Source organism: Musa acuminata, chromosome BXJ2-6 (assembly GCF_036884655.1).
Source record: "Musa acuminata AAA Group cultivar baxijiao chromosome BXJ2-6, Cavendish_Baxijiao_AAA, whole genome shotgun sequence".
NCBI classification, from domain to species: Eukaryota; Viridiplantae; Streptophyta; class Magnoliopsida; order Zingiberales; family Musaceae; genus Musa; species Musa acuminata.
The window spans coordinates 32,504,606-32,530,668 of NC_088343.1; the positions used below are offsets into that span (position 1 = coordinate 32,504,606).

The following is a 26,063-nucleotide window of genomic DNA, read 5'->3' on the forward strand; positions in this document are numbered from 1 at the left end:
GAATGAATTCGTCGAGTGGCCGCTGCGACGTCGGCGCGCTCCCCCGGTGGTGGGCGACCTAGGGTTTCTCCCGTTCCCTCCCCATCTCGATCGCTTTCGATTGCCGCAGATTGTTGCTGAAGGGGGAAAAGAGAAGGCTTTTCTTCTTCAACCTTCTTTTCTCATGGCCGAGTCTCGGGTACTTCCCTCGCAAATCTTCTTTGCCTTAATTTCTTTGAGTGTTTCAAATTAAACATTGCTTCTATTTTATTTTACTCGTTTGTATGAGTTTACCGTTTCTTTTATTGATTTAACCCTCTGATGTGTGTCATTTAACTAAGTCTTTAAAGCCTTTACGATGCGTCTTTGGCTGCCATGGTTAGACGAGGCGAAGGTCATTTGTACCAAGCAATGTGGGTCGAGAATAAAGTTCTTGAAAAGATTGGATCCTGTTTGTTTTCTTAGGACTTGTCTTTTAGTTGATCATTGGTATCACTCTACGTGTGCTCTCTTTTTCCCGTGAAATCTTTTCTACATATCGTTGATATTTAAAGATTTTGCTTTCTGTCGTTTGTTCCTTTAATTGTTTCTAACCTATGATGTGTGCCACCGACGAGTCTCTAAATCCTTTCTGATATATCTTCGCTGCCATGGTTGAAGAGGAGAAGGTCATTGTACCTAGCAATGTAGGTCGACAATAAATTCTTGAAAAGATTGGATCTTTATAGCTTGTTTTCTTAGGGCTTGTGTTTAAATTGATCTTTGGGATCACTTTGCACGTTCTTGCTTTCATGTGTTTTCTTTTTTCAGGCTTTCCGTTCTTTACTCTTTAGGAAGCCATCATCATCAAGTATCCATAATGAGTTGGATAGTTTATCTGGTAATTAAGATTAGTTATGGAGTGACAATTGTGAAAGGCAAATTTATTTTTTATCAGTGTGCGTCCTGAGCTCAGTCATCCTACCACAGGTTATTCAGAAACCCGTAACCATGTAAACTCTTATAGGCACGTTAAATGGACTAAATGCCATAAAAATGTACAATACATATACAGTTTGATAGTTGGGGTGAGTTTTGTCAGCCCCCACCACTTATCTAATCACTTAAGAGAAAATCATGGATATCACAAATATTTTTCAATAGTTAAATTTTACATACATGCGCTTAAAAGGTAGAAAACAATGGATCTATCCTTTGTCTTATTGGTTTTATATGCATATCCCTACAATCTTAAAACAAACAAATATTTCTATTGTTTGGATGAGCAGTGGCGTTATGCATTTTTCAAAGAGTGGAAAATAATGGACATGTCCCATTAAATCTTGGTTTCCCTGCATATTCCTCAAAAATCTAACAACCATGTTCGTGTTGTCTGCTTTGTTGCTACAGTATAGCCAAACATGGTTAAAATGTTTTTCAAATATCAAATTTGGACCTCAGTTCAATGGTAGGGTTACACCTTTTCAACCTGGGTATCATGGGCTTTATTCAAAGAAACAAGCTCTTCACATGTGAGGATACAGTTACAAACATCTGATCCTGCAGTGGGAGTCTTGTGCGCTGGCCACTAGGCTGCCTTTTGTTATTTGGAAACAAATTTTATGATTGTATGAACGAAGTGGATGTCTTTATGATTGGTACCCTTAGTTTGGTGTTAGTTTATTGGTCTTGTAGCACACACCTAGATGTTTTCCATCATCGCACCATCACTTCCATGATTTATTTCAATAAAAATTGCTGAATACGCATTATCATGTAATTCTTGTGCTTTCTATATACACATTAATTGTGTTTTAAATGAGACTTGTAGCTGATCTGTTGCATTGTGCTCATCGCATATGATTCCAGTAACTACTGTTTTTTATATTACAGGTGATAATTGGTACCTTAGTTTCATGTCAAAGAAACCTTGTTGCTGGCTGTTTGGCCTCAAATGTACCAATTTTTGAAGGAGCTAATTTTGTTGGTCGCAACAACCTTAATGTCTCTGACAAGCGAGTTAGTCGCAAACATATCAGCTTGCAAGCATCATTTGATGGCTCAGCGGAAGTTGTTGTGGTTCGTATGTAACTTAGACAACATTAAATTTGTCAACAGCTATTTGCCAACCATCATTATTGATGATAGAATTTACTAGTGACCTCCCAACCGTGCATATTGTTAACCTTGTGCTATTACTTGTATTTCTCATAAGATCTTATTAATCCAAAGGATTTAAAGGAATTCAAACCTATAGTTTTTATTTTTTTACCAATTTGGTAATTAGATGTTATAGATTTTCTATTAGCTCTCTGGTTCAGATTTTGCTTGGCCTTGCAGGAAGGACCAAATCCAATAATATTCAGATGTGGGGGTCAACGAAAGAAGCTCTCCTCCCAAGAGAAAGCGAAGCTTGATGATGGTGACATTATTGAGTTGATTCCTGGTCATTATATGTTTAAGTATGTAAAGGCTGGAACTGAATATGCATCATCTTCAAAAATAGATTCAAGTGTCTTAAAAATAGAAAAAAGACAGTGTGATGGTGAGACTTCAGTCATTAAAAGAAAGCGACAAGCTGATGAATATGAATTTTCTTCAAGTACTTTGCAGGTGTCAAGTTGAATTACTTTCCATCTATTACATTCTTTCTAGCCTGTTGATTGTTTTTGCATGAGCATATCTTCTATATATTATGAATGGATATATTATCGATTCATGTTTGGTTCTGTTTTTTATTTCCGGTTGAACTGTACTGTTTACTCCATTTTTAGGAATGGAAATGGAGAATGCTAAGATGGAAAGGACTTTGTCTCTGTGTCATGACTTTAAGGACACTGGATCAATGATAGATAAGTTATAAAATAGTATCTGCAGGCTTGATGTTGAATTAGAAGCTTGCAAGGTTAATTCAGACCACTTTTGTGGACACCTCCAATCAGTTCTTTTCCACGGACTGGAATTAGCAGCTGGGAACCTATAATTTCTGTGATGATAAGTTTTTCTTTGTATAGGTGTTTCTAGTACTTAAATATTGGTTTGGTAATTAAAGGACATGTTAAACATTGGTCTGGTGGTGGTGTATCAGACCCACTTACTAAAGGTTGAGGGTTCAAATTCTCACCCAATATATTTTCCCTACTTATCAAAGGTTGAGGGTTTGAATCTTCGTCTGATATTTTTTCTGAAGGTGTCAGGCTGTCAGCTAGCTTAGCTGGTAAAGATCCTGACAGTATATCGTAAGGTTCTGAGCTCAAATCTTGCCTTAAGCACTTACCCTTTGCAACAAATCAATATTACTAGTTCTTTTTAATGTTTACCAATTCTTGCATACTAATATGGAACTTTGTGATGATTAAGTCCATGTTTCAAATATTTTTGTAGACCATCTGGACAATGCTTGTTATTTGCTCAAAGTTGAAGTACAGCATTATAAGTGATCCTGATTCCAGATTCTCCTAGAATCGTGGTGATTGATTACTCAAAAAGACAACTCCCAAGGCATTGTATAGTTACCAGTTGATTATTAGAACTTAGAAGACCAAACAAACTTCCCTGTTGTAACACTTAAGGGAACATTTTGGATGAGATTTAGCTGAAGAAGATGAGCGTTGGTGCCATAATAAGGCTGCGTCTTTACCACCTGGTTGACCAGGTTTTTATCCTTGGAAACAGCCCCTCTACTAAAGGTTGAGGGTTCAAATTCTCACCCAATATATTTTCCCCACTTATCAATGGTTGAGGGTTTGAATCTTCGTCTGATAATTTTTTTGAAGGTGTCAGGCTGTCAGCTAGCTTAGCTGGTAAAGATCCTGACAGTATATCGTAAGGTTCTGAGCTCAAATCTCGCCTTAAGCACTTACCCTTTGCAACAAATCAATATTACTAGTTCTTTTTAATGTTTACCAATTCTTGCATACTAATATGGAACTTTGTGATGATTAAGTCCATGTTTCAAATATTTTTGTAGACCATCTGGACAATGCTTGTTATTTGCTCAAAGTTGAAGTACAGCATTATAAGTGATCCTGATTCCAGATTCTCCTAGAATCATGGTGATTGATTACTCAAAAAGACAACTCCCAAGGCATTGTATAGTTACCAGTTGATTATTAGAACTTAGAAGACCAAACAAACTTCCCTGTTGTAACACTTAAGGGAACATTTTGGATGAGATTTAGCTGAAGAAGATGAGCGTTGGTGCCATAATAAGGCTGCGTCTTTACCACCTGGTTGACCAGGTTTTTACCCTTGGAAACAGCCCCTCTACTTGGAGAGGTGAGGCTGCATATGCTTAGCTCTCTAGATCTGGCATTGCAGGAGTCCTGTGCATTGCTTGCTCATTTATTTTTTAAGAAAACATCTCTAACTAGTATATGATTGCAGTTGAATAATGCATTTGAAATTTGGTGCTGGACATATTAAACATTGGTCTGGTGGTGGTGTATCGGACCCACTTACTAAAGGTTGAGGGTTCAAATTCTCACCCAATACATTTTCCCCACTTATCAAAGGTTGAGGGTTTGAATCTTCGTCTGATATTTTTTTTGAAGGTGTCAGGCTATCAGCTAGCTTAGCTGGTAAAGATCCTGACAGTATATCGTAAGGTTCTGAGCTCAAATCTCGCCTTAAGTACTTACCCTTTGCAACAAATCAATATTACTAGTTCTTTTTAATGTTTACCAATTCTTGCCTACTAATATGGAACTTTGTGATGATTAAGTCCATATTTCAAATATTTTTGTAGACCATCTGGATAATGCTTGTTATTTGCTCAAAGTTGAAGAACAGCATTATAAGTGATCCTGATTCCAGATTCTCCTAGAATCATGGTGATTGATTACTCAAAAAGACAACTCCCAAGGCATTGTATAGTTACCAGTTGATTATTAGAAGACCAAACAAACTTCCCTGTTGTAACACTTAAGGTAACCTTTTGGATGAGATTTAGCTGAAGAAGATGAGCGTTGGTGCCATAATAAGGCTGCGTCTTTACCACCTGGTTGACCAGGTTTTACCCTTGGAAACAGCCCTTCTACTTGGAGAGGTGAGGCTGCATATGCTGAGCTCTCTAGATCTGGCATTGCAGGAGTCCTGTGCATTGCCTGCTCATTTATTTTTTAAGAAAACATCTCTAACTAGTATATGATTGCAATTGAATAATGCATTTGAAATTTGGAGCTGGTACTGTCTCACGCTTATAAATATGTATCATGGAGTATCTATATGACTGTATCTGCTTGTCTCATGGAAGTTTGAAGGTGTTGACATATATTGTTCTGTTTTAATATCTCCTTTACTTGGGAAAACTTGCTAAGATGCTCTATCTTTTCTCTTTTTTCTTTCTGCTTATGTATAACCTAGGTAGATTTTTGATGTTTTATCTGATTAAGTAACTACCGCCCCTTTTTTTTTGACTAAGCTAAACAGAGTCAGTTGTTTCTATTTGGATCCTTGTGTTATCTGGTTTGTATTATCAGGAAAATGATGGCTTGAGACAAGATAATTCGACTGAGGCTTCCAAGTCATGTGATCCTCAGTTCAAAACAGCTTCCTTTACATCATGTGATGACATAGAAGCCATTCGTCATTTTAGGGTTCCCAAAGAGAGATTATCTTTGACATTTCGGCTCATGCAAGTACAAGGCCTTCCTGCATGGGCAAATTCCTCCTCAGTTACTATTGGAGATGTCATACAGGTATGCTTTATTGGTATCTTCTACTTCATCTGACATAGTTTGTACCAGGCTAAATGGCATGCATTAATTGCTTTTGTATTCCCAGCACCAAGGATTGCAAAATTGTTTTTCTACTAGGTTCTTATGTGTTGATGGACTGGTGTGGGACATCAGTGTGAGTCAATGTTTCAGAGTTGAGACAGGCATCCACTGAGAAGAGAAAAGGAAAAAAGGAAAAGACAAAGAAGGACAAAAAAGAGAGAGCAAGGAAAAAACTTATAATTAGATATCCTAATTTTGAATGCATAACGTGTCTTATTTGTCCTATGTCCTTGTTTATCTAAAACCTTTAATTTGGTTGGGCTGCACTTGGCAGGTCTAAAAGGGACTACACTTTACAAATAATTAAGAAAGCTCTTGGAACTTGTAAATAATTGATAGAGAAAACATACTCTGTGACGACTACGCTTACTTATCTAATTGGCATTAGCAGGTCTAGGTAAGGGTAAAACCAATACATTGGAGAGAATTACATGACATCAGTCATCATGGTACACTGACATTAAAAGTAACTGTTGGGGGTGCTTAATGAGGAAAGGGAAAATAAGCTGAATTAAAAGTATAAGTAGTTACAATTTGGAGCATAGAAGAGATCCATTTAATCATCAAAATTCGCCATAGATTTTCTAAGTCAAGGGTTTCATAATAGGATTATTTCAATTTGCAACTTAATATCAGGCAATGAATTGAAGGAATGACTGAGACGTGTGGTTCAGAAATATTTAAAAGCAACATCTAGTATCTTGGTTGAACGAAAAGGTGAGGCTGAATAGGTTATTTCTCATAGAATATTTGCAAGGCAGGGCATCGTTATCTTGCGTGACAGCATAATATCTCTCTTCGTGAAAGTAAAGTTTGTAGGACTATAAGATTCAATGATATATGAGACATGTTTAACTGAGATGCACTTGGATGACCATTTTAAGGAAAATGCAGAGCAAGAAACTTTGCATTCAATTTAAGGGTGGAGTTAGCTTCAAATAGGAAAGCAAGTAATCATCTAAAGTGGATTTCATAAGAAGTCTTCAAGCTTGTAAGGAATTATGTTTCAGTTAAAAATTAGATCTCTGGCAGAAAAGTAAAAAAAAAAATGAAGACCTGGTCGAAGACTATGGTGAAAAACTGAAAATTATTAGGAATTTTCTGTTATAGGGATAAAATTTATTTAGAATCTATTCTACTCAACATTTCTCCCACATCTGATTCCATTATTTACATCTGCCGCGCTAACCTACTCAGCAGAAATCTGAACCAATTCCATTGTTCATTGTCTTTAAAGATTTACACTTCTTTTTGTACCCATCATACTCCTATTAAATAGATGATTTTATATTGTAAATAGATCAATGATTAAGCAGCTTTGAACAATTGAAATCCATTGGAGTCTGAATCAAAATTCATCATATGTTTGTTAGATGGATGACTTTATATTTAAATGTAGCAACAATTGAGTAGGGTTGAACAGTTGAAATGGCAAATGCATGTTTTTTTTGGTTTAATTCAGATTGTATCATTGTTCAGTTAGTTATACGTTTGTATTTTCATCTTATATTAGCAAATTTATGCTTGAAGGGAAAAGGAATATTAGTCAAATCAAATATTGTAAGGTTGTTTCATAAAAGGGATTGAGTTTGACTTATTCACTGCTTAGCAGGGGAACGTGCTTGTTGCTATTCTTTCAAATTACATGGTGGACATAGACTGGTTGCTTTCTGGTAAGTTGCACACTTTACATGCTGGTCCTTTCATTTGATATATTATTCAATATTTCTCTCTAGCTCTTCATTTGGGGAAAATGATAAACATGAATAGTGAAAGTGTGTGAAAGTAAGGATTGTAATTTCGTACTGTACCAGAGTTTCGTTCTCAGCTCGGTACGGTATGGTACTAGCGTACCAAGCAGTACGCTTTAGCATAACGCTCGATATATATATATATATATATATATATATATATATATATATATATATATATATATATATATATATATATATATATATATATATATATATAAGTTAAACAATAAAAAAGGAGTCGACGTCGCCCCGTTTCTTATCCCTATGTGGGGAACGGTTTCTTCCCCCAGCCGAGGCTTCTTCTCCTCGCATAAATGAGGAGAAGTCGCTGACGGCACCGATGCCTCATCACCTCAGACGAGGAAGAGGCGACATCTCATCTACAACGTCCCGTCACGGACTTAGCTGGAATTGCCTACGTCGTGAGGCACCCTTGCGGCAAAGACACGAACATAGCTTGCATTACCTAAGTCGCGTCTTGCCCTTGCGATATGCGTCCGCAAAGATCAGCCCACATGCAACCTCTCGTAGGTCCCGAAGGACCTGTAAAAGAGAAAGTTGATTAGTTCGAAGAGCGAGCGATGGACAAGTCCCGACGTCTCGCAAAAAGCGACTTGGGTTGATCTTTGAGAAGAGCCCAAGTTGAATGAAGGCGGTGAATTCGGACGCCAGACGAATCTCCGGGTTGGCAAAGGGAGTTCCCATCAAGATCGGAACATGGAGCGAGAACACCAACATGATGGCGGTGCCACTGGACGACTTCCAAGTGATTCTTGGAATGAAGTTCATACACGCGGCGAAGTTGGTGCCAATGCCGTTCCTAAACTCACTGTGTATGATGGGAGGAACCCCAACATATATCGGCATTGTAACTGAAGAAAGGGGTGTGAAAAGGTGAATTAACATTCGTGGCTGCTATGAAGCTAGAGCCACTCGACGAGAAGGCTATTCAAGAACATGTTGCGGTGGCGAACGTCCTGAAAGAGTTCAATGATGTTATGCCACCCGAGTTGCCGAAGACTCTTCCACCACGCAAAGGCGTGGATCACAATATCGAGCTGGAGCCAGGAGTGATGCCTCCAGCTAGACCACCCTACCGCATGCCCCTGCCAGAGTTGGCAGAACTCAGGAAGCAGTTAGGTGAACTGCAAAGCGGTGGTCTTATCCGCAACTCTAAAGCACCATTCGGAGCTCCAGTTCTCTTCTAGAAGAAACAAGATGGGAGCCTTCGACTATGCGTCGATTATCGAGCCATCAACAAAGTGACAATGAAGAACAAGTATCCCATCCCGCTCATTGCGGACTTGTTCGACCAGTTGGGCAAAACCAAGTATTTCTCAAAACTCGACCTTAGGTCGGGGTATTGGCAGGTGCGCATTGCTAAAGGTGATGAAGCGAAGACTATCTGTGTGACCAGGTATGGAGCGTTTGAGTTCTTGGTGATGCCTTTCGGCTTAACCAACACTCTGACCATATTCTGCACTCTCATGAATTAGCTATTCAAGGAGTATTTGGATAAGTTCGTGGTTGTCTACTTGGATGATATCGTCGTCTATAGTCAAACGCTCAAGGAGCATGTCAAGCACCTTCGGACAATTTTCAAGGTTCTCAGGGAGAACACTTTGTTCGTGAAAAGGGAGAAATGCTACTTCGCCCAAACGAAGATCTTATTCTTGGGGCATCGAATCGGTGATGGTTCCATTCGGATGGACAAATCAAAAGTGCAAGCGATTGCGGAATGGCAAACTCCAAAGAAGGTGCCAGAGTTGAGATCCTTCCTTGGTTTCGTCAACTACTATCGACGCTTCATAGCGGGGTATTCGAAGCGTGCAACTCCACTAACGGAGTTGCTGAAGGAGCAGTCTCGGAAGTGGTCTGACAAATGTGAAATAGCATTCCAAGATCTGAAGGTTGCTGTTCTGGAAGAACCGGTACTCAAATTGCCGAACTATGGAGAGCCTTTTGAAGTCCATACAGATGCTTCAGACTTCACTATTAGGGGAGTACTCATGCAGGAGGGTCATCCGGTGGCCTACGAGAGCCGTAAGCTCAACGAGACCGAGCGACGATATCCAGTGCACGAGAAGGAGATGACAGCGGTGATCCATTGTTTGTGAGTTAGGCGACACTACCTTCTCGGATCGCGATTTGTGCCGAGGACAGACAACATCGCTCTGAGCTATTTTCAAACGCAGAAGAAACTTTCCCGAAAGCAAGCACGATGGCAGGACTTCCTGGCTGAATTTGATATGACAATGGAGTACAAGCTTGGAAAGGCAAATGTCGTGGCTGATGCATTGAGTTGGAAAGTGGAGCGCATGAATGCCGTACAATTGGAGGGCAGAGGCCAAGCAAGTCAGTTGCACTCCAACTTCCTTTCCAGGATCAGGGATGGACTGTATAGTGACCCCCAGGCAGTTATCCTGATGCAGCTCATCAAAGAAGGCAAGGCACGACGATTTTGGGTCCAGGAGGGACTCGTGTACACAAAAGGGAATAGGGTTTTTGTTCCTCGAGTGGGCAATTTGAGGCGTGAACTCTTAAGAGAGTGTCACGATTCCCCTTGGGCTGGACACCCAGGTATTCACCGGACGTTGGCTCTCGTGGAGAGGGCCTTCTACTGGCCGAAGATGGGGACTGATGTGGAGGAATATGTTTGAATGTGCCTCACTTGCCAACAAGATAAGGCGGAGCAACGGAAGCCGGTGAGACTTTTGGAGTCGTTGCCCGTACCAGAAAGGTCGTGGGAGAGCATTTCCTTGGACTTCATATCAAGCTTGCCACTAGTAGGGAGACTCGGATCGATACTCGTGGTAGTCGATCGATTTTCAAAGTATGCAACTTTCATTGTTGCTCCCCTACACTGTTCAGCAGAGGAGGCGGCCAAGCTGATGACGAAGGATGTGGTGAAGTATTGGGGAGTCCCGCACAATAACATCAGTGATCGAGATGCTCGGTTCCTGGGACAATTATGGACCAAGCTATTCAAATTGTTGGGATCCAAGTTATACTTCTCCACAAGCCTCCACCCCCAGACGGATGGCCAAACCGAGAGGATAAACTCGCTCCTGGAGCAATATCTTCGGCACTACGTGAGTGCCAACCAACGAGATTGCGTGAAGTTGTTGGACATTGCCCAATTCTCCTACAACTTGCAGCAGAGCTCTGCGTCCAACAAGAGCTCCTTCGAGATCATTACAGGACAACAACCGTCAACTCCTCACACCATGGCAATCGGGTATACTGGGAGTAGTCCGTCAGCCTACCACTTCGCAAAGGAGTGGCATCGAAATGCAGATATTGCGCTGGCTTACTTGGAGAAGGCGGCGAAAAGGACGAAGAAGTGGGCAGATTTGGGAAGGAGATCGCAAGAGTTCAAGGTCGACAATTTAGTGTTGGTAAAGCTCCAACCAGCATCACTCCAATTCTTTAGGAACAAAGTCCACAAAGGATTGGTGTGCAAGTATGAAGGGCCCTTCCCAATTATCAGCAGGGTAGGCAACGTCTCCTACAAGTTGCAGTTGCCGGCGTGGTTCAAAATTCACAACGTTCTTCACGCCAGCAACCTAAAAGCCTACCACTCGGATCCGCAAGATGCTTCCCGAAGTTTTCTAACTCGGCTACCCCCCACCAGAGTCTCCTACGAGAAGCGAGTTAAAACCATTTTAGCGGATCACAAGATAAAGCTACCCAATGGAGCTGAGTAGACCGAGTACTTGGTGAAGTGGTGAAAGCTTCCCTGAACTGAAGCCAGTTGGGAGCCCGAAGACGCCCTGCGACATGAAGAAACAATTATCAACAACTACCAACAAGCGTCGACGAGGGTGTCGACAGTTTAAGTGAGGGAGAATGTCACGAACGGTCGTCGTGCACCCGCAACAACTCCGTTCAACGAATCGTTCGTCGCTCTCATCTACATGTATAGCTGCTTGGCAGTATGTTTTGTCTTGGTTTTGAGTCATTTTGCTTGTAAAGTCATTGTTTGTGGACTTGCAGCTGTTCGTTCAACCTTCTAAAGTCATTGTTTTCCCCTTCTCTCTCTTTTCTCTTGTGCATGCAAGGTGCTCGTTGAATTGCTTGTAAAGCTTCCCCTTTTCACGAGACGTCGGGACTTGTCCGTCGCGCGTTCTTCGAACTAATCAACTTTCTCTTTTTTATAGGTCCTTCGGGACCTGCGAGAGGTTGCAAGTGGGTTGATCTTTGCGGACGCAAATCGTAAGGGCGAAGCGCGACTTAGGCAACGCAAGCTAAGTTCGCGTCTTTGTCGCAAGGGTGCCTCGCGACTTAGGCAAAGCAAGCTAAGTTCGCGTCTTTGCCGCAAGGGTGCCTTACGCCTTAGGCAATTCCAGTTAAGGCCGTGATAGTCCGACACTATACCAAAGCCCCATCCCCCATAGTGCTACCCGGGTGGTTCCAGGGTGCTGAGATGGCTGATGTTTTGCGTGCGGCAGCAGGCTACAGAAAACAGCCCGTGGCACGCGAAAACGGAGCTGTTTTGGGCTGTTTTGCTCGGTTCGATGAGCAATCGCACTGCAACGCTGCAACTTGTTCGAACTTACATTTTTACAAGCAAAAGGGCATAAAACCAAGCCAAAACATACTGCCACGCAGCTGTACATGTAAACACAAACGACGAACGGTTCGTTGAACAGAGTTGTTGTGGGCGTCCGACGACCGTTCGTGATAGTCCGACGAGGGAGGGCGACGACGGATCGGAATCGTCGAGGGAGAGCGGCCCTGGATCTTCAAGTTCTCCCTCTTCTTCCTTCTCCCTCAGCTAATACCGCTTGGTAGCAGGTGGCGACGGTTGGTTAACGAGGCGAAAACAACCAACGATTTTAAAAGGCGCTCGGGCGAGGTGAGGCGAGGCCCGAGCGCCTGGCTAATCTCCCAGGCGGCGTGCTTTAAACAGGCGCCGCCTGGGCGCTCGCCCGAGCCCAAGCGCTAGGCGCTTTGGGCGAGCGCCCGGGTTAACCAAGGCGACCGAACCAGGATTTTAGGTCTAGTTCGGTCTATGACTAAAATTGATATAAGTGACAACCGAACCCTAACCCTCGTCGCTGTCGATCCCGATCCCGCTGCTCGCCGCTGTCGCTGCTCGCAAATGTTGCCGCTGTCACCGCTCGCGCCTCTCGCTGCTCGTCGCTCCTGCTCTCGCTCTCGCTCCTGCTCTCGTTGCTCACCGCTGTCGCTGCTCGCAAACACTGCCGCTGTCGCCGCTCGCGCCTCCCGCTGCTCGCCGCTCCCGCTCCCGCTGCTCGCCGCTCGTCGCTGCCGCTTCCTCTTTTCTCAGTTAGCAGACTCAGCACCCCTTTACACTTGCTTTTAACAGTATACGTATACTGTATATTGTTAATATTATTAAGTTTATTTGAAATGATTAATTTTCAATACTGTTAATAGATTAATAATATATTATTTTGATTTAATACTGTTAATTTTTATTTATTTGAAACTTTTTGTTAATGTGACATTGTGATTTTGTATCTTAGATTTTCTTAATTTAATAGCATATTTTTATTTAAAATTTTAAATAATTATATTTATTAATTATATTATATATTTTTATATTTTAGCGCCTTGCTTCGCTCGGGCGAGTGCCTGGGCAAGCGCTTAGCCTCGGGTGTTTTTGGACCTCGGCGCCTTTTGGCGCCTAGCGCTTTTTAAATCACTGGAAACAGCCCCAATCAACGGTACTGCCTGGTACGGGCGGTATCATTCAAAATTAAAATCCTTATGGGAAAGAACATTCATAGAAATAAAGAGGTTTCGTGTTATGAATATTCTAATTGACCTTAGTTTTGTTATTAATTCTGGCTGAAACATGGATATCTAAATGACTAGAAAATTCTCACATTAGTTTGGCAAGTCTTTGTTCATTTAATTGTTTATAGGATATTTCTCTTTAACTCCTTATTTGGGAATATGCTGAATGTAAGTAGGCTAAGTATTAGAAACCAAGAGATTTTTTTAATAAATCAAGAGAATTTCATGTTATGAAGTTTCGTTGAGTGATCCAGACACATTTTCTACTTTCTAACAGCTATGTAATGCATATAAAAAACCGACTATTTTATAAGATATGCACTGTTTCTGAAGTGAGTATGAAATACAACGTGGGAACACTTTCTCATGCTTTTTTCACTTTCTGATGCTTCTTTTGAAGGGCTTTTAGATGAATGTTCACCGGTTGGAAGCATGATTCTATCATATATATATATATATATATATATATATATATATATATATATATATATATATATATATATATATATATATATATATATATATATATATATATATATATATACATATATATATATACATACATACATACATATACATATATACATATACATATATACATATACAAATATAAATATAAATATATATATATATATATATATATATACATGTATATATATACATACATACATACATACATACATGTATATATATACATACATACATACATACATGTATATATACACACATACATATATAATACCATATCATACCGTTGTATCGATCAACTGTCGGTATGGTATGTACTGAGCGTATTGACACATGGTACACTAAGATGTACCGATGTACCGGCCATACCAGTCCTCTATTGGACTGGTACGTACCTCTCGTACCGAGCAGTATGATACAGTATTGCAAACCATGATATATAATAATAATAATAATAGTAATAATAATAATAATAATAATAATAATAATATTATTATTATTATTATTATTATTTATTATTTACTAATTCACTTGTGGAAGCATGATTCTCTTTGTCAGCGGGTTAGAAAGGACACTATAAATCTGGGTATAAAGCTGGTTCCGGAAATCTATCTAGGTAGAAAGCCCGGAGTAGTGGTAGGTTCAGGAAAGAACAAGGGCCAAGGTCATCCTCATAAGGCCCAGACTCAGTGGCTGGAGTGTAAGTTCAAGTCTCAAAAGTCAGTAGAAGATGGTACTGGCTCCTGCACCTACTTCGCATAAGGCTTCTGCTTGAAATTCCTTATCTGGTGTTAAAGCCGGGCAAGCAGACTAGTAGGCAAGTAACTCCCCTCCTATAACTTCATGAAGATTGGCTGTGGAATCAGTTATCCTATATAAGAACAGATAGAATTTAGGAGGGGAAAAGCCAAGGAGCAATTGTACTTTTCTTTCACTTTTTTTGTGATTTGATTGTTTTTCTCAGATCTTCCCATTCCATTCTTATTGTCTGCCCCAACCTCTCTAGCCCGAACGCAACTTTCCGACCTCGACTCTGGACTAGCTTGCCTCTCTCTTTTCTGGACTAGCTTGCCTACCTCCACTTATATGATTTGATAGGGGCCCCGAGTCACATATAATGTGTAGCGGCAGGAGCCCCGTGACAAGTATCTTTCTGTTATTGTTGAATACCGAGTGTCATCCCTTGTTTAGTCTTCCAGTCTTGTTGAGGATGTTGGTGCTTGTGTTCATTCTGCATCTCATTCCTTAGTAGCAGTTGCTGTTGTAGTAGCTTGATCTTTTTCTAATGCTTTTCTTCGCCTGAGGAGACTTTAGTGTGGCCCTGTCTTCCTTTAACCTGTCTCTCTAAAATACCTTATCATTCATATGTTATATTCCATGTGAATACTTTCTCTTTCTGGAACAGGTTCCCTTGTTTGTTCCGTTGCTTTCACTTTCATATAATATTCTATTGGGACCATATCTATTCTATCTAAACATAACTCGAATAGTCCAATAAATTGTTTAACAATTGACGAAGCAGACCAAGGATTCACTGTGTTTGTCTGGTTACTCTGGTAGTTCTTGGCTGGATTGATATGTGCAATGTCCTATTCTGTGGTGACATGATACACCAAGGCATGCTAGGATAACAGATAGTTGTCTCCAACATAGTGGAAAAAGGGGGAAAATAAACGATAGAAATGACAAAAATAATTTAATACCCTAAGGTTGTGATATCAATTTTTGAAAAACTTCAATTTGTGTTCGTCTTGAGGGTGGGGGTGGTGTGGTCATCGTAGCTAGAGGTGGATCATCAGTGATGAAGTGCCCTTGGTTTTTGGTAATTGGAATTGGGCATCATGAGGAAGACAATTATGGGGTTATGGGCCACGGTCCATGAAGGTTTTAAGAGGAATGGGAGAATAAAAATACACCTAATTGGGTTGCAGAATTTTGGCCAAATTTTTTACGACTTTGGCTAGTTATTCACAAGTAAAGCTAGCCGAAATATAAGTTGTGATGGAAATTCTTATGCATCAGCTGAAATCATGTGTTTCTTCATGTCGTAACCACTCAAATTGCAGCCTAATGGTGCAAACAAACTAAAGTACAAGGTAAAATTGATTTTATTTTTTATGTGGAGACTAGGCTGATTATAAAGATAATATATCAGAACCATTACTTGTACTTATTTCTCTAATTATTTATATCAAATGCATGTCCTTGTAAGTGCATCAAAAAGTAGTAATTGAGACAATTGAAAAGAAAGTAATAACATAACAATGAGCAAGGGTTTTAATTTTGAATGAAACCGCTCGTGCTGGGCGGTATGTACCGGTTCGCCTTATATTTTGACGCGATGAGGATTGCGCCTTCTCCTTTTTCTTATTTGACGCGATGAGGAGAAGAAAAAGAGACGACATCATCGAGTTAGTGTACACCTCGTTTTTCTTTTTTTTATATATTTTTATATTATATATATATATACACACACACACCAAGAGGTATGGTACGCTCGTACCATACTTTATCGAGCAAAACTCAAAATGCTGGTATGGTACAAAATTAAGAACCTTGACAAAGAGAATGTTTTCATTTGCCTTTACATTTTGAGAAGTTATCCTTTGGTAGGCACTTCATATCATGGTTTGCAGTACCGGTCCGACAGGCTTCCGGTACGCGGACCGCCTGTTACCGGTCCGGTACTGTAGCATCACTGTAGCACTGCTATCGTGCTCGGCACGCTTGAATATACCGCTCGGTACACCTGGGTGTACCGAGCGGTATATCGTACTGTACCGGTACCGAGCCCAGGTCGAAACTCCGGTACGGTACGGTATTGCGAACTTTGCTTCATATAACATGTAGCTGACATTTTAGGTCAAAATTAATCTCAATTAAGCTTATAATATATGTAATTTTTGACAAGAAAGGGGTGTGATGTAATTTTCTCTAAAAGAAAAAAAATATAATTTTTTTTCAATGACTAGTTACAACTACTATTAAACTTGACTCCTTTGCACTTTGGATGATTGATTAGGAAACAATTTAAATGTCCCATGCAACTGTTTTTTTGTTTGGTTATATTTTACACAGGCTAACATGCCAAGCTTGTTATATAAGAAATACAAATTTTCCTCATTTGTAGCATGCCCAAGCTTGAGGAAAGTCCCACATGTCCTTGTTGTTCATGGAGAAAGTGGTGCTACAGAAGATCACCTTAAGGTATATATCCTGTCTATAGTGTATTTGTCACTCTTTCTGATCTTTTCCTTGTTGCGTACACTGACAAATCTGTGAATGTGGTACAACAGAAAGTAAAACCTGCCAATTGGGTCCTTCACAAGCCCCCACTTCCTATAGCATATGGAACACACCATTCCAAATTCATGCTTCTTGTATATCACAGTGGAGTTCGTGTTGTTGTGCACACAGCAAATTTAATCTATGTTGATTGGAATAACAAAACCCAGGGATTGTGGGTGCAAGACTTCCCTTGGAAAGACAACAATTCATGCAAGGATTCTTTTTTTGAAAATGACCTGGTTGATTATCTCAAGATGCTAAAGGTAAAGTATTTGATGACTGTTTGTTAACACGTGACAGCAGTTGGATATTGACTTTTTTTGGTTTATCTGCAGACTTTCTTTTTCTTGGTTTTTTCCAAATACAGTATAATGCAGTTGAAATAATCGTATTATCTTTCTGGTTTCATTTGTTCTGTGGTAGGACATATCTTTTAGATCTTCATGGTTTTCATAATTTGTATGCTTTCTACTTTCTATCTTCCTATAAATAAATCAGCTTATTTTTTTAATTTCCTTTCCCTTCATTTGGTGTTTCTCATCCTAATACATTTTTATCAAGCATTAAAAGATGATATTTTCATGTTGATGTATTGTCTTATTTTTATCTTGTTTCATCTCTGTTATTTGCTTGTTGATAACTAAGTTTTTAAAATAGCATTAAGAACTTATTCAAATTTATGATCATGTGTCTATGTCAAAATATTTTACCTTTTCATAGGTAGCATAATTACTCTTTTAAAGGCTTTTCATTTTTAGTGTTTATTGAGCTAGATGCAATGTGTTATAATTGTTAACTCAGCAGTTGATGCAAGTTACAATTCCTTCCACCATTTGCGATTCACCAGTTCGCAGATTGGTGAAGTTCTTCCTGCAGAGGGATATCTGCAGCAAAATTTCACTAATCACTAGATTACATCTAGGGTGAGTCTTTAAACAATCTTAGTTATGGATTTGTCAGTTAAAGCTTTTGGCCAAGAATAGATGAAGCTTGAACTGGGTCATGTGTTTGATAGTTTCAGCTTAAATATGGTTAGATAAAAAGTAATTCCTATGTTAATTTTGTTTGTGAGAGATGATGTTGTTGAAAATGGGCTGTAAGCATTTGAGCAGAACACAACTGGTCATGCCAGTTGCAAGGGGTTGTACTTCTCTTTTCAGCTGTCACTTTAACTGAACTGCATGAGTTTGACTTCTCATAGTTTGGATCAGTTATCTCTTATTTGTTCCTGGATGAAGTTCAAGCACACGGTGAAAAAACAAAAAAGATGAAGAGGACAGTAGGTGATGCTAAGTGGACTGTCTTCAGAAAGCCTCGTTAAATGTAGCAGGAATATGCCAAGCACTCAGTGAACTTTAGAGGCATGGATGAATGGATGGAAGCATGACTGCACCCCTCTTTAGAAAGGCATCCTAGCATAAAGTGACCAGGCTGGTGGAAGTCTTCCACTAAGAATGCCTTTAGAGCTTCACAAAAAGAAGGAAAATTGGGGAAACCAGACCTTCTTTTTGAAATTTTATTAATTGGCTATCTGCTTCATCTTAATTCATGAAGTCTTTCTATGTTAGATTTTTGACATCCGCTGTTGTTCTGTTCATTCTTTGATATATTGGGACCAAACTGCCCAAAAATTTCTTCTAAATCTGTGTCCTTCTTGCATACTAATGAATGGGTGAGTAGATGCTAGATCCAAGGACATCCACCCATTTGCCTGAGGGATTAGATTGAAGACACAAATCTTCATCATTTTTTTGTTTATAGACGAAGGATGAAACAGCAGAAATAAACTTTGTGGATTGGTGATGGAAAAATTGTCTCCTAGCTTTTCTCATCCTCCCAAAATGAGAGTGCCAGTAGCTATGCCATTTCAAAAATAAGGATAGGAAAACCCCATTCAGTGATATGGTGCTATGCTTAGTGAGCATGTATTTGGCATGGCAAAAATCTGCATGAGGGATCTTGTAATATTCGTCCAAGATATCACTTATCAGTCATTGGTATGCGTGTATCTTGCAGCAATGTGCATACATGGCAAAGGAGGACCCTTGTGAAAAATCATATAAGTAGCTTGAGAAGTGTAAATAGCAGCAAATATATTTTCCTCTGTTACATGGAAAGTTTCCACAATTTTCTAGATTGCAATGGGTTCTTTCTCTACTTCATAGAAATGATATACTTCGTTCTAGATTAGTTTTGTCATTCTTGCTACGTTTTCTATCTATTACCATTTATAAAGCTCATTCTGGTTTTAACCATTGTCATAATCATGACTCCTATATAAAATTAACATTCATCTTTAACATGTTCAGTTGCATTGCAAATATGTGCTATCTTAAGTAGTAAGCTTTTCTTTTTAATGTGCTTTGTTGGGTTTAAGACAGCACAATCTAACTTAATTACTTCTGTAAATGAACATTCAGTTGCCTGAGTTTACTGCCAAGCTACCTGCAGTTGGAAATGTCAGCATCAATGCATCTTTCTTCAGGAAGTTCGATTATAGCAGTGCAATGGTATCTTTTTTACTTTCCTCATGTCAATAAATGATTTTGGATTACTAGAATATACAGTTATTTATATTCTGGAATATGTCATAAGGTCTTCGACAAAATCAAGCTAACTGCATGAGCATGATTATAGTGTTGTCATTTTTATCAATGTAATATACTCCAAATACTAAAAATTGTAGAAAGTCAATTAAAATTATTCGATTTTAGTCATAATTTCCTTTTTCTTGATTCTAGTGCATATCATATCCTGTTCTTTAGATCCTTGTTGAAGATGGACATGCCATTAGTCAAATTGTTACAAAAATATTTATTCTTAAGCCAGACTATCTTTTCGTAGTGTTCTTTCTATCTCGATATTCTAAACATCAATCTAATATTCCAATCTCTCTAATCATCCACCCTTTCTTCATGTCTGATAGTTTCATTTAAAATTTTATATCCTTGATTCATAGCCTGACTTCTTATTGAGTTGTCACTATCTATTGCCAGTCTAACTTGTCTCCATGTAATATCATCTTATGTGTCACTCATTCTTCTTAAGGTGGATCTGAGATAGTTGAGGTGATCACATGGGGCGTAGCCTGGTCGATTTTCCTTAGTGTTGCATTCTCTTTTTTCTTTTAGTTCCATGACCAACGTCCAAGCCAATGGCTTAGTTTGATCATATTATTTTATCTTCTTGTGTGCCATTGTATTTGCCATCAAAATACATCATATTCCCTCCCATCAATTATTATGTATTATTTCCATAGCAAAAATATTATATCTTGCTTCACCTTACTGTGATGATTATATTGTATTTTCTTCCAAATTAATTTGACTAGCAATATTTTAGTTCACAAAGATATTTCATACTGTTGATCACAGAAACCGTCATATGTGAACATTGGGGTTTCCTTGCCTACCCATCACCTATAAAGAAAAGGTGTCCGAGCATAATGGCTTAAATAACTACTGCAGTAAATAGTTGCTTTGACAGCAGGGATTAGCCATCCTCCTAGCTAGAGATAGCCTTGTCATTATCCACCATTCTGGCATAAAACCCAATCTCATACAGAAGCTGTTATTCTTTGGATGGAAGCCTCTACCAAGGTTTAAGGATGCCTACATCTTATAATGTCTGCATAATTGTGTAGAGGTTTGTATGGTCGGTTTTAAAACTACTATCAGACTTTAAAGTTTTATATGGTCATTCTTTGGATAGAGGCCTCTACCAATGTTTAAGGATGCCTACTATCTTATAATCTCTGCATAATTATGTGTAGGTTTGTATGGTTGGTTTTAAAACTACTATTCAGACTTTAAAGAAAATGTTCTATGGACATTGCATAAGCATCATATTCCGGTTACAGAATCTTATATAGTAAGATGCATTTATAGTTAGCTAAAACTAAACTTGATAGCAAATTTATGTTGAACTGTGATATCACCATAGTGTTTAGGAAGTCTGAATTGACCCTTCTTTTTTTCTGTGTTTCCTTTGGACTTGTATGTCCGTTTGCCTTTAGTTTCAAGAGTAAATTATAGAGAAATTCATTACTTCTCTGAAATTGTGGTTTTTATGTCTCAACTCTGTATTAGTTCTTTTGGAGGCTTCTTGTAAATTCTCTAGTTCATTAATTTATCTTGTTTTGGTCAAACCACTTAATGATTGTTTCACATGTACTATAAGTTTTATTTATGGTAAACAAATCACTATGGTTTTGGACTTCATCATAATACTTGTTTGATAAATTCTATGTGCCAACTATGATGTTGCTTTCACATTATGGTGAGCAACTCACAAAGATTTCGATGTCAGGAATAATGCTTTTTCATCAAGTTCCAATTTTATGAATTGGGATTTTAAAACTTCTATTTGTATCTTTTTGTGTCTTGAGATCTATGTAATTATAGTATTTAGATCTTAGTATCTTGGAATGGTACCTTTTTTTACTATCAGGTGAGGTTGATTGCATCAGTTCCTGGATATCATACGGGTGCTAATTTGAACAAGTGGGGGCATATGAAGTTACGAAGTGTTCTTGGGAATTGTATATTTGACAAAGAATTTTGTAAATCCCCTCTTATATATCAGGTGACAACAGTTTGTTTTATACAGCTTTTGTTTCATTGTACATTTCGGTGTATGTATGTTGTGAGCTTTATTCTGTATATTCTCTTTAATGACTTATTGCACATGCAAAAATATGTGGATGTTGAACAATCTCTGCTTTTTTTTTTCTAGTGTCAGCTTCTTTTTGGACACTTGATAGTATCTAGCTTTTGACATAGCTTACAAAAGGCAGTTTAGGTAAGCCACGAGATAGATTTTCACCAAGATTAGTAATTGATATGGCATTTCAGTGACACTAGTCTAATATCAAGTTGATATTGGTGCCTTTAGAATCTCTAGCCTCCCTCTATGTGATGTGGTTTTGGGCTTATATGATTATATCATATAGGCTATATTATGTTTGAATCATTGGAGTGAATTCAGAGAAGGATTCTCCTTTTCATGTGCTCTGCAACTCAATCAGGAAGGTAGGCTAGGTCAGCAGCAGCTTGTGCTGATCGCAGGGAAAGCAGCTGAGATGGAGGGAGCAGTTCTCCCTAAAATGTCCCATATGTTTTCAAGTTGGGGGTAGTGCAGTGGCTTAGACCCTTGATCAAGTGAAGGTTTTTTTTTTTTATCGTTCATGTTGATGTCCCAGGTCATCATGTATTGTTTTTCATCTAGTTACAATTCAATGTCAAATGTTGGTTTCCTTTCAATTGGGATATATACTGATGAGATGTTATTCTGGTCCTAAATTCTACATATGGTCATGGGCTGTATATGTTATGTTCTACATACAAGTTTATTCTATGATCAGTTATTTTCAAAAGAATCAAAAAACAAAAAAAAAATATTGGAGATATTTCTTCTACTGGTTTAACATGCCTTGGCTGAACCAGTAGCCATGCCAAGTGTGCCAACAGTCTGGTTTATTACAGGCACTGTAGCAGTGTAAGAGGGGACTTGCATGGATTCAATACACTATTTGGCAATCCTTGTTGGTGCCATTATTTTTTTTCCCTATCGTCTGATTCCACTTGATTTATGATAACTTATTTACATGATCACCAATTTTTGTTTTTATGAAGTTGATGGCAGCCTTGGAGGATTTCTGACAGAAATGTAACATGTCATTTTTGTATTGCAGTTTTCCTCTCTTGGTTCTCTGGATGAGAAGTGGCTGTCTGAGTTAACAGTGTCCATGTCCTCAGGTGTTTCAAGTGATAAATCTCCACTGGGGATTGGAAAACCTCACATAATCTGGCCAACTGTAGAGGATGTCAGATGCTCCATTGAGGTATTACTGCCGAAGTTTATATTGGAATTTATTTTTCTGCAGTCCATCAATGTACTTTGTCCATGTCATAATTAGTTGTTCTGTTATAGTCATTATCCTGATCTGTTTTTCTTCATTATTTAGCCTTCCTGGTATGAGATCCACCATATGTATATGAGAGAGATTCCACACAACCACGTGAATGATAGAATGGAAGGAAAGCTGCATAAAATCACTTTAGTTAGTTTGCTGTGTACTTTTATTAAGGAAGCGTGCTAATTACCATTAAGGCAAAATTGACTTAAAGTGCTACTGATTGGTGGATGAAGGATCTAAAATTGACTTAAAAGTGCTACTGTTTAGTTACACTTGCTTCAGTTATTTTAAAGGTCCCAAAGTGATATCTTAGATCTTATATATGTTAGACTGATCTGAAATGAGCTATGACCTGCATATAAACTAACATTAAAAACTAAAAAGTATGCCAAATCGCTGGATCTCATGGTGAAGTCAGCTATACAGAAAATGAAGCTCAAGTTTGGCCATAATTATTATTTGGGATGAATCATTTAGCCCAGTGGATATAAGAGGCAAGTTAAAGTGATAGCTATTTCCATTTATTATTTGTAAAAAATTGAGAAGAATGGTAACCCCCTTTTGTTTCTCTTTTACATTATTATACTGCTTAAATAGAAATATCAAGTACAACAGGACACTACCTCCTCTTCTTTCTTTTGGTTCATTTCTCTCTGATATCTCTTCTGTGTGTCTACCTTTTGTCATTGCAAATTAAGCCAAGGTATGTGCTTGTATTTTTATTCTTACTCCAGTGAGCCACCCTTTTTCCTAAATCTGCTGATGTGGAAAAAACTAGGGAATAGACTTGGAAGAGACCTCAAATATATATAAAAAGGGGCATGGTTGAGATCTAATGTGAAATGATAATCAACTAGGCAACTATTAATGTTCAAGAGAAATGATAATACTTGATCTAATCCTAATTGGATTTGGATTTAGTCAATTAGTTACCTCTGAGTTCTTACAGTCACCTATTTATTGGCATTTGTTCTATGGATTTGATGGACCTTCACTCTTATTTAATTCTTAAGTACTTTATACACTGCTCCACGCCCAGGGTTATGCGGCTGGCAATGCAATTCCAAGCCCACAAAAGAATGTAGAGAAGGATTTTCTAAAAAAATATTGGACGAAATGGAAGGCTAACCATGTAGGTCGCTGGTATGGCCTTTTACTTTAGATTTGATCATTTGAATATATGAAACCAAATATTTAAAGGGTTTCTTTATTTTAGCTTATCTTTGAGTTGATAGGTCTATATGAAAGCTTCTATGTTTTTTACTCTAATTTACAAGGTTTGTTTGCAATATTTCGGAAAACTGTAGGTGGCAGAAGGGTGAACAGGATACTACTGGATGTATAGGCGCTAGGCAGTCAATTAGTCAGATCACCTTGCACAGAATTATAAGAAGTACTAAAAGTCTACAATTTTATATGGGAAGAAACATCAATCCGCATGAATATGTCTCATTTAATTCCTAAATTAAAGCAGTTGTTACTTAAATGAGACTTCGTAAAGGGAGAAATTTTGGTTATATGGGCAGCTTCTACTGCCTCAGTATGACAACAAATGGGGAGAGAAGATAGAAGATAGTAAAGGTAGGAAAAAAAATAGAAAGTGGAGATAAAGAAGTCACCTTTGGATTGTGAATAGCATGTATTGCACAATGTACAATGATCTACATGACAAGGGTGATCCTCGGTAACATTCTAGTTCAACCTTGGTGGTGTTTTTCATTTTGAATGCATGCATATACATATATGCATACATCATCAATATGCTTTGTTTTCCATATAATTCTTTGAAATTGTATGACATTTTCATGAATCGTTGCATATACTTTGATGGAACAGTCGTGCAATGCCTCATATAAAAACGTACACTCGGTACAATGGTCAGAACCTTGCGTAAGTACCCATTTTTCATCACTCATTACAATATAAAGTCATTTTGAAATATCAATTTGAATTTTTGATGTATTGAAACAGATGGTTTCTGCTTACTTCGGCAAATCTAAGCAAAGCTGCTTGGGGTGCATTACAGAAGAACAATTCCCAACTAATGATACGATCTTATGAGGTAAGTTCTTTCTGTAAGCATTCTTAAGCTTCTCTTGGTTTAGTGCCCAATAGGCAAACAAGTAATATTTTTGATGTTTCACCACACACATGCATATAGAACATTACATTGTTACGTTACCCTTAGTTGAACGTAGCATCATCTTGGACCAAGGTGACGTGAGGAAACCACAAGGGTGGAAGACATATAAGTGAACCATTAAGTTTACAAGGAGGGATGGTTAGTTTAACTTCTCACAGGTTTTTCCTTCAGTTAATCTACTCCATCTTCACTGCATATTTCCTGCTATAGAGAAAGAGGTGATCTGTTGGTATGGTCTTTATATTTTCATGCCATGATTGATCCTGTTTTTTTTTTTTTGGGCAGTTGGGGGTACTATTCTTGCCTGCTTGTGTGAAGGACCTTGGGAGTTGGTTTTCATGCGCAGGCAATGATGGAACGGAACAGGTAAATTCACTCTTGAACGATCTGAACCATGGTAGCTACTCGACATGCTCTAAAACATACTTTGTTGATAGATAGCACATGAGAACTCCTCCTCCTCCTCCAAGCCTTGGAGTCTGGCAACTCTCTGCTTAAATGATGATGCCTCTGAAGTGATACAGTTACCCGTGCCATATCAACTCCCTCCTCAACCGTACACCTCCGAAGGTGTATTATTCTATGTCCTCCTCCATCTTAGTTTCAGATTTAAAAAGGAAATTAAATTGATTCATCTTTCTTTGTTTATGTGCAGATGTGCCATGGTCGTGGGACAGGCGATATACCAAGAAGGATGTGTATGGTCAGGTGTGGCCGCGCCATGTTCAGCTGTATGCGAAACAAGACACTTGACCACCTTGGTTCCTGCTTTGCAAGGGAAGGCGTGAGCAGGAGGAAGGCCCCCGAAGATGTGTCGTTCAAGAGAGAGAGAGAGTGGCTTTAATTGCAACCGCATGAAGCTTAATCTTGTGACACCACTGATTCTGAATCAAACTGTATTAGGTTAGGTCCCGTTGTGGGGGCCTAAATCACGACTCCAGTTCCATGGATACCAAGTTCTCGCAACCTTATGCCTCGCGGAAAGATAC

General features: G+C 38.7%; 1 protein-coding gene across 4 annotated transcripts; it reads left to right on the forward strand.

The window, feature by feature from the left end:
- LOC103988737 (tyrosyl-DNA phosphodiesterase 1) lies at positions 1–26,014 on the forward strand. 4 transcript variants are annotated; one of them, XM_065113542.1, is made up of 16 exons: positions 1–178; positions 1,852–2,037; positions 2,299–2,571; positions 5,439–5,657; positions 7,351–7,411; positions 16,857–16,933; positions 17,023–17,277; positions 19,435–19,524; positions 21,464–21,598; positions 22,707–22,856; positions 23,971–24,074; positions 24,768–24,821; positions 24,903–24,993; positions 25,360–25,440; positions 25,512–25,644; positions 25,730–26,014. In XM_065113542.1, exons 1-16 carry the CDS (start codon positions 164–166, stop codon positions 25,825–25,827), a joined length of 2,022 nt encoding a protein of 673 aa, XP_064969614.1. In that variant the 5' UTR covers positions 1–163; the 3' UTR covers positions 25,828–26,014. The 4 variants fall into 4 exon arrangements, 3 of the variants coding, with proteins under 3 accessions (XP_064969614.1, XP_064969613.1, XP_064969612.1); XM_065113541.1 differs by having other exon boundaries at positions 2,299–2,380; positions 2,465–2,571; positions 25,512–26,014; XR_010487950.1 differs by lacking the exon at positions 25,730–26,014 and having other exon boundaries at positions 23,971–24,063; positions 25,512–25,568.
- Positions 26,015–26,063: the final 49 nt, after the last annotated feature.